The sequence below is a fragment of the Bubalus kerabau genome, chromosome 20, assembly GCF_029407905.1.
Source record: "Bubalus kerabau isolate K-KA32 ecotype Philippines breed swamp buffalo chromosome 20, PCC_UOA_SB_1v2, whole genome shotgun sequence".
Taxonomy (NCBI): domain Eukaryota; kingdom Metazoa; phylum Chordata; class Mammalia; order Artiodactyla; family Bovidae; genus Bubalus; species Bubalus kerabau.
The window spans coordinates 51,766,346-51,783,610 of record NC_073643.1 but is presented as its reverse complement, the minus strand read 5'-3'; the positions used below and the strand labels follow the sequence as shown (position 1 = coordinate 51,783,610).

The 17,265-nt window shown below is 58.9% G+C and overlaps 3 protein-coding genes across 6 annotated transcripts; all 3 read right to left on the bottom strand.

Annotated features, from left to right (window-relative positions):
• Positions 1 to 333: 333 nt before the first annotated feature.
• NAA80 (N-alpha-acetyltransferase 80, NatH catalytic subunit) lies at positions 334 to 3,277 on the bottom strand. The gene is given in 3 exon segments (XM_055557104.1): positions 334 to 1,399; positions 1,401 to 1,681; positions 3,137 to 3,277. Coding segments are annotated over 2 exon segments (897 nt in total). The 5' UTR covers positions 1,431 to 1,681; positions 3,137 to 3,277; the 3' UTR covers positions 334 to 532.
• Positions 334 to 7,109, bottom strand: HYAL1 (hyaluronidase 1). 3 transcript variants are annotated; one of them, XM_055557094.1, is made up of 5 exons: positions 6,884 to 7,106; positions 5,481 to 6,404; positions 5,022 to 5,111; positions 3,137 to 4,847; positions 334 to 615 (listed from the first exon to the last, which is right to left on the bottom strand). In XM_055557094.1, the coding sequence occupies exons 1-4, from the start codon at positions 6,902 to 6,904 to the stop codon at positions 4,530 to 4,532; spliced, it is 1,353 nt and encodes a 450-aa protein (XP_055413069.1). In that variant the 5' UTR covers positions 6,905 to 7,106; the 3' UTR covers positions 334 to 615; positions 3,137 to 4,529. The 3 variants fall into 3 exon arrangements, with proteins under 3 accessions (XP_055413069.1, XP_055413071.1, XP_055413070.1); XM_055557096.1 differs by lacking the exon at positions 334 to 615 and having other exon boundaries at positions 3,997 to 4,847; positions 5,481 to 5,629; positions 6,884 to 7,103; XM_055557095.1 differs by lacking the exons at positions 334 to 615; positions 5,022 to 5,111 and having other exon boundaries at positions 3,997 to 4,847; positions 6,884 to 7,109.
• Positions 7,110 to 10,069: 2,960 nt separating this feature from the next.
• Positions 10,070 to 15,219, bottom strand: HYAL2 (hyaluronidase 2). 2 transcript variants are annotated; one of them, XM_055558105.1, is made up of 4 exons: positions 15,095 to 15,219; positions 12,007 to 12,986; positions 11,221 to 11,310; positions 10,070 to 10,797 (listed from the first exon to the last, which is right to left on the bottom strand). In XM_055558105.1, exons 2-4 carry the CDS (start codon positions 12,934 to 12,936, stop codon positions 10,396 to 10,398), a joined length of 1,422 nt encoding a protein of 473 aa, XP_055414080.1. In that variant the 5' UTR covers positions 12,937 to 12,986; positions 15,095 to 15,219; the 3' UTR covers positions 10,070 to 10,395. The 2 variants fall into 2 exon arrangements, with proteins under 2 accessions (XP_055414080.1, XP_055414079.1); XM_055558104.1 differs by lacking the exon at positions 15,095 to 15,219 and adding an exon at positions 13,819 to 13,938.
• Between the last annotated feature and the right edge of the window lie 2,046 nt (positions 15,220 to 17,265).

Below are 17,265 nucleotides of genomic sequence, written 5' to 3'. Positions count from 1 at the left end.
GCGGTGAGGACATTTGAGCTCCCACTATCCCAGCAGAGGCCCTGTCACTCTACGCCTGCCCTATCCCTTGAGCTGAGACCGTATCTGTCTAGTTCCTCCCTGCCTGTGTCCAGTCCAGGGTCTGTCACACAGCAGGTGCTCAGCGAACGGTGATGAGTGAAGGTGGAAAGAAAGAAACACCTTGACGCCTGAGGCAGGCAGAGTGAGAGAAGCAAGGGCTTGCCCTCCATCCATGGCCCTGAGGCCAAGGTGCGCTAGGGGGCTCCTGCAGGGATAGCGGACCTAAGAAACGACTGGGAGATGAGGGTGGGGGTCAACAAATACACTGTCACAGACACACCCAACAAGCCTTTATTCAGCCACAGAGCTCTGAGCCACAGCCATGGTGCCATCTCCACTGGCACTCAGGAAACATGCCTCAGGAAGCTGCCCTCAGGGGCTAGAAGCTGAGCGATGGCCAGTGGGCTGAAGCTGCTACTGTTGTGGGCAGTCAACTGACCCAGAAAGACAGCATCTTGCCCTGGGAATAGCCTCAGATGTCTTTCTCCATCCAAAATATGGGGCGTCCTCTCAGGTCTTGGTATTGTGTCTCCAGGAGGCTTTGTGGAGGGGGCCCTGCTGGAGGTGGGGGTAAGCTGGTCAGGGGTTCAGGCAGGGGAGGGGGTGGCAGTGATGATGACCCCTTGGGGACTCTTGGGGCAGCTTGGGCAGTCAGGCTAGGGGTGACCTTGCAGGGTGACCGGGGAAAGGGGGCCCTGGGGAAGGCATTGAGCAGGGTGGCAGGCAGTCGCCGGCTGGTGAAGACCAGGCCCTGCACTGGCTCACCCAGCTGGTAGCCCAGATGGGCATAAAAGTGCAGCTGGTCATGGGTGGTGAGGTGTAGCCGGCGGAAGCCCCGGGCCCGAGCAAAGGCTTCGAGGCCCTCCATGAGACGGCGGCCAAAACCACGGCCCCTCAGTGCCCGGGCCACCACCACGGTCTCCACTAGAAGGCTTTGGGGCCGGTCCAGCACCCGGGACAGGCGGGCATGGCCCACCACAATGGGGGCTGCCTCTGGCGTGGGTCGGGGGCTTAGCAGCATCAAGCAGAGAGGGAAGGCGTCTGAGGACTGGCCCAAGGAGTGGAGGCGGGAGGCACGGCTGCGGGGCCACTGCTCGTTGATGAGGTCGGCACAGGCATCCAGGAGTTCGGGTCGGCAGTGCACAGGCTCCAGGGTCAGCTCAACCAGGTTGGGGACTGGGGTCTCCTCTGGCTGGTGTGCATGATCCAGGGTCAGCTGAGCTGAACCAGAACTGAGGGTCATCTCTGAATGGCATGTGGAAACCAGGGTCAGCTCAGCTAGCCTGGGGCTCAGGGTCAGCTCTGGCTGGTGTGTAGGATCCAGGGTCGGCTTGGCCAGGCTGGATCTCAGGGTCACCTCTGGCTGGCATGCAGGATCCAGAGTCAGTTGGGCTGGGCTGGTACTCAGGATCGGCCCCACCTGGTGCACAGTGTCTAGGCTATGGATCAGCGTGCCTCAGCCAGGGCTCAGAGTCAGTTCTCGCCTACATGTAGGACCCAGGCCCAGCTGAGTCAGGAGCCAGGGTCACCTCCTGGGGTACAGATGGCTCAGGGCCAGGCAGGGGATTAAGGCCACAGTCTCCAGGCTGTGGGATCTCCTCAGACCACAAGGTTGCTGCTCCTGTGGATAACAGCCATGCTGGGTTGTGCCAGAAGGGAGGATGGGGTTGGGGCAGGGAGTGCCTGACAAAGTGCTAGGGGGGGCCATGCATCCTGGATCTCATCTGATGGCCCAGGTGACCTGGAGGATCCCATCCCTTATACTTGGAGGCGCTGATTCAGATGGAGAGCACAGGGGATGGGTCCAGGGTGCTCTGCCTTATACTGATGGAGGCTGAGGGCTAAAGGCTAGGGCTGGGCCCAAGAACTCAGGAGGCCTGGCCCCAGCCTGCTCTGGCTACCACTTTGTCCTCCCCAGGACAGTAGATCCAGCCCTACACCATTGCAGCTGGCTAGCCATCAGACAGAACATGCAGACTAGATGCCACAACCCCCTGCTTTAACCTCAGGTTACCTTTGGAGAAAAAACAGCTACCCCAGGAACTCCCCTCTCCCTACTCCCTACTCTAAGTCCTAGCCTTTTTGAACATCTGGGCCATGCTGGCCACTTAACAGATCCTGGGTTGCCATTCACCCACCCATCAGGCTCAAATTTCCCCTCCCTGGACTGCTTTCCCTGCCTAGGGGACAGAGTCCATGGCTCCCTCCCCAAAACGGCCCAGCTCGGTACACTTTGATTGCATATGGACCCAACTGCCCCTCAGAAGTGGCCTGGCTCATACAGCAACGTGGCTCCTGCAAGCCTGGTTCCCCACTGGTCTGTTTCGTAGCCACTCTAGATAAGAACCACAGCTTCCTTCCTACACCCACAGGGATGTCTAACGGCTAGCAGATTGGGGGCTCAGACCTCCTGCCCCCAAACTCCATTGCTTGCCCATCCCACCTCAGGTTCTGCTGGCAGGAGGGTCTATGCTGGGGGATTTCTAGCGACAGGTGGCCTCTGGGCCCCATCTTTCTACTCACCTGCTTCAGAGGGGATGCGCTGGCTCCCTCCCCATCCCCACCTCCCCAGGAAGACTTGTGAGCTTGAGGCCAATTTCACACTGGTCAGTTAACAGGCAGCCCCCTTCCCTCACACTCAGAGGGCTATAAGCCTCTCACCTGCATCAGCCACCTCCGCAGCAGCTGCACCCCTGGACCTGGAGGGAGGAAGCCCCAGGATCCGCCCCCTGGGCCTGGAACCCCAGACTTCCCCCACAGACTTAACCCCTTGTATGCCGACCCCAACCCACTGTGGGGCGGGGTTCCCGGGTCCACCGACAGAGGCGGCAGTCTCTCTTGCCTCGATTTCCCTCTTCCTCCCAGTGGGTGACAAACCGTGGAGTCTGGGGGGGGCGTTGGTTTCGGAACCTAGACTCTGGGCAGGTGTGGCTCGGCATGCTTTGGGAGGGAACGACAGACGCAAGGAGGGCGTGCGGGGCGGCTAGTCAACTTGAGAACTGTCCGCGTGGAGCGGACGGGGAGAGAGGGGGGACAGTGAAGACGAACGCCGCGCAGGGAACGGGGTAGTACTGACATGTTGTTGCCGGGCTCCGGGATGCTCCGCGTCCTCGCTTCTCCTGGATCGGTATCTCGTTGTCTCTGGCTCGGACCCCTCCGGCTCTCGGCGCTCATCCCCTAGCGGTGGGGCGGACGAACTGCAGCTGTCCCGGCCCGCGGCACACAGCCTAGTCCGGGGTCTTCCGGGCGGCCAGGCCCCGCCCCGGCCGCCCCGTACCTCCGCTTAGGCCCCGCCCCTGGCCCGGCGGGTCATAACACCGACCAGACGCAGACTGGGTCTTTACCCGGCCTCTAGCTCTGTTCCTCCCACCCTAGTTTATCCTGGCCTCGCTCCCAGTGAGCCCGACTCCATCTCGGGTTGGCTGGGCTTCCGTCCTCGCCCCGCCCCAGCCTAATAGGTCTCGCCCAAAGTTTAGTTTTGTCTGGGCTCACGCTATCCCTCCTGCGCGGCGTGGAAAACAATCAAGTGGAGCTTCTACTTCAAATTTGGGCCCCACACTGGGAAGCAGCCGCCCTCGGACACACATCAGATCTGAGTGAGAGAAAAGAACTTTTCCTGTACCCTCTGGATACCAGCGCCTGGACGTTTTAGGCCCTCAACAAACAGCTTTTGAAGTTAGAATCCTCTGAGCGGATTCAGAGTGCAGTGCAGAGCTGGTTACCATCGACTTATCAGTAGGAGACAAAAGGTTGTACCTCTCTGGCCAGGCAGCCCGGGCTTGAATCTCAGCTGCTCTGTTTTCTGGCTGTGCAACCTTGGGGAAAGTGCTTACCCTCCCTGGGTGTGCCTCAGTTTCCTCACAGCGTCGTGTTAGGATTGCACAATTAAGTTAGCCTACTTAAAATGCTTAGCACAGGACTAGGAAAGAGTAGATGCCCAGTGAATGTCAGTTTATTTATTTGTTATTTGTTTAACTGCACCACTTAGCATGCGTGATCTTAGTCTCCGCCCGTGCCCCCTGCAGTGGAAGCTCCTCGTCTTAACCACTGGATGGCCAGGGAAGTCCCGAATGTCAGTGCTTGTGACTGCTTCTGTTTGAAGACTGACTCAGTGTCTCCGGAGGAAGTATTTTTGACTCTGTCGGGTGGATGCCTGACATGACTCCTGTGACTGGATGCCTAACCATGACTCCTGTGACTGCCTGAACTTGGGAAAGCCCTAGCCAGGCCCAGATTGCATCAGGTACTCAGTGTGTGCCCATGCCAATCAGCACATGCCCCACTGCTCACACCGTGTCCTTATGCAGCTATCTTGGTCTGTAAGCAGGTGTGCACACTGGTGTATGCTCATGACACTGGCCGAGTGGACTTCTGACTGTAACCATGACTCCTGTGACTGCCTGGACTTGGGAAAGCCCTACCTAGCCAGGCCCAGCTTGCATCAGGTATTCAGTGTGTGCCCATGCCAATCACCACATGCCCCACTGCTCACACCGTGTCCCCCTCCACCCACGGTAGCAGCGACATTCGAATTCCACTGCCATCCGCAACCGATCCTCGAGCGAGAGGGCACCTTGTAGGGTCAGGGGCCCACCACCAGGCGTAGGCTTGATGGAAAAACTGGTGGAGTTGAGGATGAGGCGGGCCTTGGGGTAACTGGGGCGCCGGGCACAACGGCCATGGCCGGAGCATAGGACCTGACTGCACAGACGAGCCCCGCTGGTCACATTCAGGATGGAGGGTCCCAGCGTCGTGTCCACATACTCCTTGATGGCCTGGCATGATTCCTAGGTGGGGAGGGGCGCATCAGGGACACCGTGGCCATGCATGGGTCCACCTAGGACACTGAAGCACTTGCCTCCTGGCCAGCCAAGGCTGCAGGAGTAAAAGGTGGGCTGGGGTCTCCCCTGGCAGCCCCACCCCCACCCCCACCCTCACCCCCATCCTGGACCTGAGCTCACCTTGGTGCTTGTGTTCGCCCAGCTCACCCAGAGCACCACTCCCGCTGCACCCTGGGCTGCACTCTCCCCCAGGCTGTGTTCCAGCTCCTCCTGAGGAAAGGACAGAATAGCTCCAAGGGGGCCTCCCTGGCTTGCCACAGCAGGCTGCTGTATCACTACTGGATGGGACAAATAATTCATAACCCCCACCGGGGGCTGCTCTAGCCTTGGTGGCCAGAGGCAAGCCTGGCCTCCCTCTAGCCTGTGAATGCCATGCAGGCAGGGACAATTTCTTTCTGAAGAACGTTGAATTGTCTGTGCCTAGCACAGAACTTGGCACACAGGAGGTGCTCAAAGAATGTGAAAGGGAATGGATGAAGGTGCCCCGAGGCTAAAGTGCCCCGGGGCTGTGTGGCCTCAGGTGCTGGACTAAGGCCTGGCAAGGTAGGTCCCGGGTGGGCAGGGTCACAGGAGACTCACCGTGGGCAGAAAGTGGTTAGTCATGTCATAGAAGAGCTGCATGTAGGGCAGCACTGGCAGCTTGGGGTCCCCCGCACCCGCTGCCACACGGAATGCCTCAGCCACACGGTGCTGCACGAACATCTGTGTCTTCTTCGTGCCCTCCAGTGCTGCAGGCAGGTAGATGCTGGGGTAGAGGGCATGGCTCTGGCCCCACAGCCACCCGAGCTGGTCATTCTGGGCACGGATGTTTAGTGGACACTGGCCGGTATAGTTGGGACTTTTAAAGTCATAGTTGTAGCACTCAGGGAAATTATAGAAGCCCCAGAGGCCCTGAGGGCGCAGTGCTTGTCCCAGCTTGAGGGTGCCTGCCATCCACTCCTCTGCAGCCCCCTCAAACTGGTCCTGAGCTGCGGCCTCCACCCGAGGAGCTAGCCAGTCTGGGTGCTGCTTCTGTACCAATGCCCGTGAGCGCTGCCGGTAAATGTCCTTGGTGTCCCAGTTGAAGGCCCAGCGTGGGCGCCATGCCTCCCAGTCAATGACTGCGAGCCCTGAGAAGTGAGGCTCAGGCATGGCAGCCAGGATGTCCTGGAATGTGTGGGCCAGGTGGGCATTCAGGCTGGCATTCTGGGGCAGGCCACCAAACACAGGCTCCCCAGCAGATGTATAGTAAGGGTAGGTACCCAGCTGGGAGCTGTAGAAAATGGTCATGTTAGGGCCGCGGAAGGTCTGCCCCGGGTTGGTCACCACATCAAAGATACTGATGTCTACGTCCACACCGTGTTTCTTCATACACCACTCGGTGTTGGCGTTCCAGATGGTAGTGAAGGGCTGGTTGGGGACTACAGGGTCCCGGGAGCCTTGGGTCATGCTGAGCAAGTTCAGGAAGAGGGTGCAGACAGGAAGCAAGTGGGCTGCCATAGCCCAGGGCAGGTGTAGGGAAACCTGGCCAGGGAAGGCAAAGCAGAGAGTAGGCCTTGAACTCTCTGACCCCTACTGAGGGCAGGCAGGACAAGTCCCTTATTAATCCACTTCTGCTCTAGCTTCAGGTAAGTATGGACCTGCAGGGCTCAGGGTGGTCAGAGGGCAAAGGAGAGGCATTGAGGGGAACAGAGCCACTAGAGGGCGCACTCGACTTGCCTCTTGGGCCGGCCTCGGTCCCCCTTACAGGTCTTGTATTGGCTTAAGCTCGCCCACCCCCAATTCCCCAGGGGCCATAGAAGCCATGACATCTGTCCTGAGAAGCGTGGCTGAGAGCCAGGCCCTCAGCCCCAAGGCTGGCCGACGGATGGAGGCAGGGGCTTCCCTGTCTCTTCCGCCAGGAATCCTGGCCAGCCATTGGAGAAGGGGACGCTCAGTGCCGCAGGAAAGGTCAACCCAGCCCTTCTGTACACCCTCCAGTCTGCCCGCTTGTCCCTGCTGACCTCAAGGCTGAAAGGCCTCATTCTCCAAACTTCCTGACCCCAGGGTGAGGGCCTGTGCAGGCATCAGCAAGATTCTGTTCCTTAACTCTGGCACCAGACGCACCAACACTCTTGGAAGAAAACTGCTGCTGGAAACGCTGAGCTTTTGTAGGGGGTCACTCCACCCAGTTTGGGGGCGGGCTGATGGGCGGGCCCTGGGTGAGAGGGCTGGGCCAGACAGCTGAGCCACCCCTGCACGCCTAGCAAAAAAAAAAAAAAAAAAAGCCCTTGGTAGGAGGTGGGACTGGGCCGGAAGTGGCCCCTCCCACTCTGTCAGCACTGGGGCTGGGCTTTGTGTGTCAGGACTGGGGTGGGTTTATTTGGGATGGGGTGCAAGTGGAGGCAGTGCGTGGGGTCTGTCTCGGTGGCAGAACCCACTGGGCAGGCTTGTCTGTAATACTGGAGTCTGGGTGCTTTCCCCACAGAGTTGAATTATGACATCTGTGGGCACTAGGCACTTTCGCTTTTGTTGACCCCTTTCATAAAAAAAAAACATTTTAAGGGAATTCCCTGGTGGTCCAGTGGCTAAGACCCTGCCCTTCCAATGCAAGGGGCAGGGCTTCAGATTAGGGAACTAAGCTCTCACAACCTTGTAGTAAAAAACAACTAAATTGGTATAAGGACAGTATAATCTAGACTGCATTCATTATATTACTATATTTTTTCTTCTGATTACAATTCAAACATTTTTTGTGGGCCTGTATACTTATTGTGGCCCTGTGCCTGCTGTGCCTAGTGGGTAAGTCGCCCCTGCTTTAGGGACCTGTGTCTGAAGTCAGGGCTGCGCCGTCACTCTTAGTGTGCGTGCTGGCTCAGCGGCTGTGCCTTTATGAGGCTCCAGTTAGTGACCATCTGGGCCTCTCCACAAACTCCAGGAGAGTGGGCATGTGCAAGTGTGGGACCCGGTGCCCAGGACCTGGTGTGTTTGAGACCCTGTTGTCGTATGACCACGCAACCCCATGCCTCTGTGGCCACGCGGAGGAGCACGAGGGTATCAGTGATGACACACTTGTTCTTTCCTTTGTGATTTCCCTTGTTTGCTGATTCAGACGCTAGTAACTGAGACCTTCGAGGTGCTCAGGCCCAGGCTTGCCTGCCCAACTTGGGTGAAGGAAGCATCACATCCCTGGTCCAGGGGAACGCGCTGCCTGGGTCTACAGCCCAGTCTGAACTTGAGCTTATGGCCCCCCAGCACGGTGGTTACTGCAGCAGGGACACAGTTGGCTGCCGTCTGGACTGGTCCTCTAGGCTGGCTAGGATGAAGCGGGCAGGGCTGAAGGGGAGGAGGGCCCCAGTGTTGGGGGCTGTGAGCACACCAGCCAGACCCAAGCATGGGATCTAACGACGACAGTGGTAGCTGGGGACTCTGTTCAGAATGCAGGGTCCCTGAGGGATAAGCTTTAGTATGAGAGAGCTTGGCACAACTCCCAAGGGCTGAGGGCACAGGAAACGATTAAGGTAGCCCCTGACCCCCTCTCCCCAAAGTTCCACCCTACCTCCTGAAACTGAGGTAACTCCTACATTACCCCCAGAAACCTGTGGCTGCAATCGGCACAATCCAGCCCACCAGCATTCTCTGGGTTTGGGGGGATGGCTTCCCCAAGCTCTAACCACACCCTCCTCTTGCCTGCATGCTTCTCTGTGGAACATTCTCCACTATCCAGTGTCTGACTTGGTCTTAGCATCCACTGTGCATCTCCCTTTACACCCTCATACCCCTGAATATATGGGCTTCCCCGGGGGCTCAGTGGTAAAGAATCAACGCAGGAGACAGGTTGGAAAGATCCCCTGGAGAAGTAAACGGCAACCCACTCCCATATTCTTGCCTGGGAAATCCTATGGACAGAGGGGCCTGGCAGGCTACAGTCCATGGCGTCACAAAAGGGCTGGATACAGCTCCGTGACTAAACAACTGCCCCTGAGGATGGCTGTCTTTGTTGGTGTGGTTCCGGGGTGCACCCCGCCCAGCCCTGGCATGCGTGTGGCTCAGCGCCTTCACTGAACAGGTGGCAGTCACTGCCCTCAGACAAAATCAGGCCTGCTGCCACTCGAGAGAGGCCTGTGGCAGACCCCCAGACACACCCCCGCCTCTAATCCTGCAGCCCCCTTTGTGCTCTGTCTTCCTCCAGACTGCCCATGCTTCGTTCCCAGCATCACTGTCCCCCTCGTTCAAAACTCAGTGTAGAAAGCCCTTCCTCGAGGCTGCTTCCTGAGTCCCAGTGGTGGCGTCAAGACTTCCGAGCAGGGGTGCCCTCCTCACCTCGTGGCCGTTTTCTGAGTCTGTCTCCCCAGAGTCGGGGTCAGCTGAGGGCAGGGGCTCAGTCCTCACTGATATGGATGGGAGGAATCCAGGTGTGGGTCCAGGGCTGGAGGGAGGGGCAGCGCCCCACCCAGGGTAACTCACAACAGAAGCAGAGGAAGTGAAGCAGGTCTGACTGCTCCAGCCGCTCCTTCTCTCCCCTGGGACAGCTGGGGAAAAGCCATGCTCTCTCATGGCCAGGCCAGGGCTGCCTGTTGAGGATGGCCCCCCGCTCACCCCATCATACATCTTTGCAGTGGAACAGGGAGTGGGCCTCATGATTCAGATCCTGGTGCCCTGTTGGCCTTCCCCTGACCATACCCGATGGAGGACTCTGACCCAGATGGGGAGAGGTGCGTGTGGCTGAAGTCCACTGCCCTTGAGAACAGGGAGTGGACACGCCCTTGCCTTTGAGAATAGCAGGGAGGAGCGATCTGGCTACCTGCCCAGCCAGGGAAGATCAAACATCCATTTCCCATTTTCTCCCTGGGTGGGCGAGGCGAGGAGACTGGCACCAACCCAGCTGGGGATACGGCACCATTTAGGAGCAGCACAAGGGCCCTGCCCACAGAAGGCTGGACCCAGTCGCTTTCCAGTCAATGTGGAGAAAGTCAGGTCCTTGCTATTGGGGTAGAAAGGGAGTCCCTCCGCTCCCAGTGGCCAATGCCCTGGCAGGACAGCTAGAGCGGGCAGCTCAGGCCTGCAGATCCCAGTGAAAGTGTGTTATAGATGAGAAGTCCCCAGCAGAGAGTCTCACAGAGACACTTCTGAGCTCAAACCTTATTTGGAAGAGCCTGAAAGCACTCTCACATGCCCTGGCCCAGGCACGGACAGTCCAAGCAAAGAAGCAGTTGTTTTATATTTAATTTACAAAAGAGACCCCAAAATAATAATAATAAACTATCCAGGGGCAGGGGAGTAGGGTCAGGTCCTCCCCGGCCCAGCTGTGCCCCTCTTCCTCTCTGGCAGGGAGAGACGGGGCCGTCCAGGGGACTGCCCCTCCCCCTTAGAACAGGGGGTAGGAGCTGGTAAGGACATCCTACCGGGCATCCCAGAGGGCTCTGCCCCTCCAGACTCTGGTTTGTCCACCCCTTGCAGGCTCCTACATGCCTGACAGACCCCTTGTGGCAGAGGCCAGCTGGCCTGGCAGCTGGGTGAGAGACCCTTACAAAGTCTAGGTGAAGGCCAGGACTGCCACTGCCAGCAGGCCAGTGAGGTGGGACCCAGCCCAGGCCCCACTGGCACCCCCAGCTGCCCGCCTGCGGTCCCACTGGCATTGCTCACCGCCCCAGCCTAAGTAGCACTGGCAGCGAAAGTGCGTCTGTAGGTGGTTTCGGTCGGCCCAACTGAGTTCCCCCTCTGGTCGCAGCCGCGGCTCATCAGGTGCGTGGCTAGGCACTAGACGGAAGCTGCTGGCACTGAGGTGCAGGAAGGTGTGAGCGTTGGGGTCCCGGCGCACACAGCGCCCATGGCCATGGCACTGGGCCCAGCTGCAGTACTGGGCAGCCCAGGACACATTGACGACATAGGGTACCAATGACCGAGTCAGATAATCCTTGAGGCGTCGGCAGGTCTCCTGGGGGCAGAGGACAGGGAGGAGGGTCAGCTGCCTCAGCCCATGTGGAAACTCAGTCCACACTGTGTGACTGCACCTTCTTTTAACAGCGCGTGCGTGCATGCACGCACGCACACACCCGTGCGAACGTATGCCTGAGCCCTCACTGTTCCCGATCCTTCTAAGAAGAGGGTGGGGGCAGGGACTGGAACCCAGCAGGGCAGGTGGGGCAGGGTGGAACTCAACAGCTGATCAAGACAACAACTCCCTCTTCCTGGGTGAAGGGCAGGGGTGGGGGTGGGGGTAGATCCTGTCTTCTCTGTTGGGACACGGGCTGCCTTGGGAAGCAGAGGAGGGGAGCACTTTGAGGTCTGCAGCCAAAGTGCAAATGCTCTGCCTCTCCCTGCAGACTCAGCTCTGGTTGGCTGGGTGGGTCTTACTTACGTTGCTGGTGGTAAACCCTGCGTCACCCCAGAGGATGACACCGGCTGCACCCAGGGCAGCACTCTCACCAATGGTGGAGATGAGATCCATCTGTAGGGGAAGTGGATGAGACCACAGGGTGAGAAGGACAGATGGGGGGGGCAGGCCCTAGCCTCTACCAATTTGCTGACACCCGACTGCATCCCAGCCCTCCCCTTCTCATCCCCAGGCAGCAGCTGTTGCACTTTCTCCTTAAATGTTTAAGCCATTTCCACCCCCTTCTTTGGCCTCCGATTCTCAAGCCAAGGGACCACTTGAGCCTGGCATGTATCTATCAGTTGTGTCCAACTCTTTGCAACCCCATGGACTGTAGCCCACCAGGCTCCTCTGTCCATGGGATTTCCCAGGCCAGAATACTGGAGTGGGTTTCCATTTCCTTCTCCAGGGGATCTTCCTGACCCAGGGATCGAACCCAGATCTCCTGCCTCGCAGGTGGATTTTTTACCGTCTGAGCCACCAGGGAAGCCCTACATCTGTCAGGATGGACTACAAAGTCAGAATGCTAGGCCTGAGTGCCTCCTCTGCCTGGATTTTCTGGGAAGTTCTGGCCACACTTCTCAGCATCTCTGGACCTCAATTTTCTTATCCACAAATGGAGATAACAATGTCACCCTCTCATAAGGTTACAGAGAGAATGAGGTGAGGGGATGTTGAGTAGTCAGTAAACTTGAAGGCAGGAGGCCCCCTGGTAACCCAAACCTGCGGTGCTTTCCCAAGGAAGAATACAGGGCCCTGGGAGGCACATACCTCGCTAAGCCCTGTGAGTCCACGGCTATAGGTGGGCCTCGTGAAGACGTAGACCGGGAGTGCATGGTTGGCATGGTGGACGTCAGCCACGCGAAGAGCCTCCTGGACACGAAAGCTGACAAAGTTGCGGCCGTGAGTGGAGGAAGCCAGTGTCTCTTCCAGGTAGACAGAGGGGAAGAGGGCCGTGCTCTCGGCCCAGAGCCAGGCCAGCTGGTCATTTCGGGAGACCTCAACATCAGGGCAGCGGCCTGTATAGGTCTCCCAGTTCTGCACATAATCATGGTTGTAACAGTCAGGGAAGAGGTAGAAGCCCCATAGGTGCCGAGGCCGAAACGCCTTGACAAATCGCAATGTCTCCAGCATGAACTGCCGTGCGGCGAACTCAAACTCATACTGCGCCTCCTTGGCTACGCGCTCTGGTGGCCAATCAGGGTGGCGAATGGCCACCAACTGGCGTGATAATCGGCGGTACACATCCTTGTCCTGCCAGTTGCGCACCCATACTGGCCGCCAGTCCTCCCAGTCGATGACTGCCAGCCCTGCAGGCTCCTGTGTACGAATGTAGTGTTCCACGTGTCCCTTCAGCATCTCCAGGTGTACCCAGAGGCTGCCATTCTGTGGCACACCACCATGTACTGACCTCCCCACCGAATTGAAGTGTGGATACATGCCCAGCCGGTCACGGTAGAAGATGGTGATGTTCTGATTTACAAAACCCTCATTAGGTGAGGCCTGAACATCAAAGGCCTTCATGTCCTTTGGGTCCAATGGCATCTTGTGGCGTGGGCCACAGTCTTGTGTGGGCACATCCCATGCGACCACAAAGGGCCGGCCCGTGAAGATGGGTGGTGCTGTGGGCTTCAGCTCCGTGGCCCATGCCACCACCAACACCAGGGCCAGTGTGACGGCGGGGCCCAGGCCTGTCCACATGCTGGGGGCTGCAGGAAGTCAGTGTCACCTGCCAGGCACCAGCTCAGGAACTGGTAAAAAGGTGGGAGACAGCAAGTAAGTCTAGAGGATCCTGGAGGTCATCCATCCCAAACCCATCCACACTCCCAAAGCCCATGCTGCGTTAGGCCACCGTGCCCAGGATTGTTCAGACTCTGTTACTAGCTATAACAGGTCTGAAAGACCATAGGCCACTGAAGGACAGGCAACACATCCCCGTAGCTCACTGCCAGGAGCACTGGGCTCCTTCCTGGACAAGTAGCCTATGGCTAGGCAGGCACTGCTGTTAGGTCTGTGACCCCTTTGAAACTGGACAAATTGAGCTATGGACTCACTGCCCAGAGGCTCACCCATGACTGAGTATCACCCAGGACAAAGTTTCTGAGAGCCCCAAACCGAGGCCCACTCTACCCCATGAAGAACTTTTGGTCCTGAGAAATCACAGCATTTGGGTGAGGCAAGGCACAGCTCTTGCAGTAGCTAGGAAGCTGTAACTCAGCCCCGAGTTGGTATCTTTTTTAGCACCCGCCCAACAGAAAAGTGAGGCTAATAGACTTTATCTCAGCTCAGACACTCTCCCCCAGCTTGGTGGAGGCCCCGCGGGGACAAAGGGGTGGTGGATCTCCCACGGTGGCGCCAGCAGACCGGCCTTTCCCTCTACCGCAACCAGGAATGCGCGTGCCCGCGGGCCAGGCGGCCGGGGGTAAAAGCCCACTCCACCTGGCCTTTGTCCGGAACCCCGCCCCCGCCCCGCACGTGGGGGCTGAACCCTGCCGGCAAGGGGGGCGGTCTGGGCCGCCTCCCCGTGGGGTTCAGAACAGAGCCCGCGGAGACAGCAGCTCGGCTCGCACTGCCCTCCCTCACCTCGCGCAGGGCGCCGCCGGGACCTGCGCCATGGCCACCTCCATCTCCGTACCAGCCCGGCCCGCAGCCCTCCAAGGTTCGGCCCCGGCTCAGCGCCTCTACTGGCTCCGCCCCCCCACCCCAGCCCGCCGGCCCTTTAAGAATCCAGCGCGGAGGCGGGCCCTGCGCAGGATTTGCGACGGGGAAGGGAAGGTGTGCCAGACTTTCGAGCCGCCAATACAGCGCTTTGGGCTCCGAGGACCCCAGATCCTCTTCCGAGGAATGTAGCCATAAGTCTGGGACTCTGAGGTGCCTCCAAATGGGGCTTTCTTCTGGAGTCTCAGCCACGAGCGCCAAGTCAGCCTAAAGTTCACCCCCGCAACCTGCGGCCAGTGGTACACTCCTCCCTGCTCCGCGACGCGGCCAGCCGCTTAAAGGGACAGCGTAAAGGACGAGGGTCGGGAAGGGAATGAAGGTAGTGTGACGTTCCCTCATTCGTCCGTAAGGAGGTGCTGTGGGACCTTGAGGCCTTGGCTGGGGGCAGTAGTGAATCTGGCTCTGCACCTCTGAGTGTAATCTCCAGTCCTGGGGCCCCCCTTTGTATGGAAGGGGGGACGGTGACCCGCAACCTGTCTGCGATCTCCCGGGACAGTACTGCCCCGCCCCCTTACGGTTCAGGGCTCCCCTCCCCCGACCCTGGTCGGAAGGGAATCCCCGCCCCTTGCCCGTCTGGGGCTGGGGGGCCTAGCACCCGCGTCTTAGCCCATCCAGGGCTGGATGGAAGCAGTGGTTGTCCTGGTAACACAAGCTGTGAGTCGCAGTTAGGCCTGCCTGGCTGGGAGCCCATAAGCCCAGCGAGCCCTGAGGGTAGGGCGTCCCCCTGCTCCTGACTTGCAACTGGGACAGGCCAGTCCTTGGGCTCCTATCCCCTCTGTCCAGCCTCTGGGGGCCCTGTGGGAACCCCAAGTCGTCCTTTCAACTCTGAGAAGGCTGCCACCCTTACAGAAGTTCCTGGCCGGACAGCAGAGAAAACCGGCTCAGCCAGAAGGGTTCCCCTGGGCTTCCGCTGGGTATCCCGTCTTTTTGCCCTGCACGCCCCTCCCTCTGGGGAGCAGGCTTGGAGCTGCAATGGAAGCGAGAATTCCTTGCCTCTTCCTAAATCCGCTTCCCCGGGGTCCTCAGCTCCCCAAAGGGCCCGGGTCTACTTGGCCAGCCCATTCCCTGCGCACGCGCCTGGGAGGAGAGAGAGGGAGCGCCGTGTACCAGGGTGCAGACCAGTCGTCTGCCCTGGGCTCACCTGTGTGGGAGTCCGTCGGCCCAGTAGGTCGGCGGCCTCCCTCCTTCCCGGGGTAAGTCTCTAGCCAAGCTATTCGCGCCAGCTCCTGCCCTTTGGGCAGCCCGCCGGCGACTTGATAAACCCCATCCCTCCCACCGGCTCCCGCCTCCCACCCCAGCCCTTTATCCTCACTTCCTCCTGCCCCTCAGAGAGGAAAGGGCCAGGAACAGGCGCGGGGGAAGGGACCGCCTTGACCCTGTTTCCCTCCGGTATGTCCTGCTGGCTGGTTGCCTGCCCTGCCCCTCCTCCCCTGAGTAGGCCCTGGCCCAGCAAACTGCACCAGGTGACAGGAAGGCTGGAGGACCCAGCCAAGGTGCCAGCCTCCCCCATGCTGACAGCTTCCCCAATCTGCCCCTGGGGCTGAGGCCCATCCTCAAATCCAGCAGCTTATGAGTGGAGCGGCCCTGGTGGTGGTGCCTTGGGAAGTCAAACTACTTGGGGGATGTTTGGCAGATGGTTCCCTAAAGCAGGTGGTGAAGAGAACCAGCCCTGGGCTGGGGGGTGTTGGGGGAACTTACAGGAGCTGAGTCATTTTTTTTCCACTGAGAGCGGAAGCATCTCATGTGTGAGAGTGGACAAAGTGTGACAGAGTGTTGATGTGGGTGATGTGGGGGGGACAGGCCCTGGGAGGCTTCTGTACGGTGCTCTTCTGTCAGAGGACATTCCTGGTTGGTTCTAAGATGTTGCCAAGTACAGGGCTCCTTACAAAACTGGTGAGGGGAGGGGTGTATTTCTGTGGGAAGAGGGTGTCCATAATGTGGCTGGCTCCAGGGAGGGCTGCAGCAGGGTCCCAGCAGACTCCTCCAGAGGTGCAGACGACTCTGCACACCCTCAAATCACCCTGGGCTGCTCCCCCTGGACCTACCATCCCACCGCTTTGATGCCTAGGGCCTCTCCCCTAATAGAAAGCTGTGTAAGCCTGGTGGAGTGGGGAGGTGGGCACATATCCTACAGTCTACCCCTGATGACCATGCTGGCTCTGTAAGGGACACAGGCCTTATAAGCTCCAAGGGCAGGGGCCCCTGGGGAAACAAAGGCCAGACCACTGTTTCAGGGCAGGGACATTTCCTCAGGCAGCCAGCAGGAAGGAAGTGCACACAGCCCAGTGGGAGGGAGTGGGGAAGCACTGCCATGACCCCCATTGTTTCCCGCTTCAGAGTCAGCTAGGGCAGGCCCAGCACAGGGAGTTCCCCACACTGGACAGTGATGACGGGATGCCATCCGGCACAGCAGAACCCTGGCCCTGGGGCAGTCAGTAGGAGGGGCAGTGAAGGGTGATAGGGCCTTATGCCTGGCATCTTACTGCGCAAATGGGAAGAAACCCAGAGACGAACTTCAAGTCCAGACTGCAGAGGGTGATCCTGCTCCAGACTTGACCAGTTTAAGCCTCCAAAAGATAGGTAGGTCAACTTCCCAGACCCAGCAGCCTGCATCCCTGAACTCTCTCTTCCCTTACAGGGAGTTGGGCTGATGGCCAAAGGCTAGGCCTGGCAGAGAACTGGCCTCACAGCCCGACCTGAGAAGTGCAGGCCAAATGTTCATGGGGGCAGGAGGCAGGTGAGAAGGCAAGAGCAGAAAGGATGAGAGGAAGTACTGGGTGAATAAGTTTAACCTGCTGGAACAGAAGCCCCAAGTCTACACTCCCGGTAGTGCCCACCAGGAGAGGCAAGTGGATTTGGGCTGCAGAGTTTTGCAGGAGGTCAAGGGCAGTGGCACCCACCTGGCTGCTGTCCATCTAAGGCTGGGCCCTAGAAGGTCTATGGGGCTTAGGCTGTGACCTCATGTAGGTTCAGCTGCCTCAGCTGGGGACACAACAACTGTTCCAGACCTATCTGAGGTCACACTGTCATCTCAGGTCAGGCAGGTGGGGCCAATCCCTACTGAAGTATCCCAGGGCCCTCCAATTCCAGGGTCTCCACTTACTGAACCTAAGACAGGAGTGGCTCTCCATCCTGAGTGGGCCTGTAGTGAGGTCTGTGTGAATACACTGCCACCTGCTGGTTGTAGCTGGGATGGCCGCACTCTGGACCTTGCCAAACATTGGTGCGACCTGAGTCCTGGACCCAGGTCTACCTTCTATGCCCATGTGGTAGTCCAGACACTGGGTGTCACAGCCTCAGAGGATGTCAGTC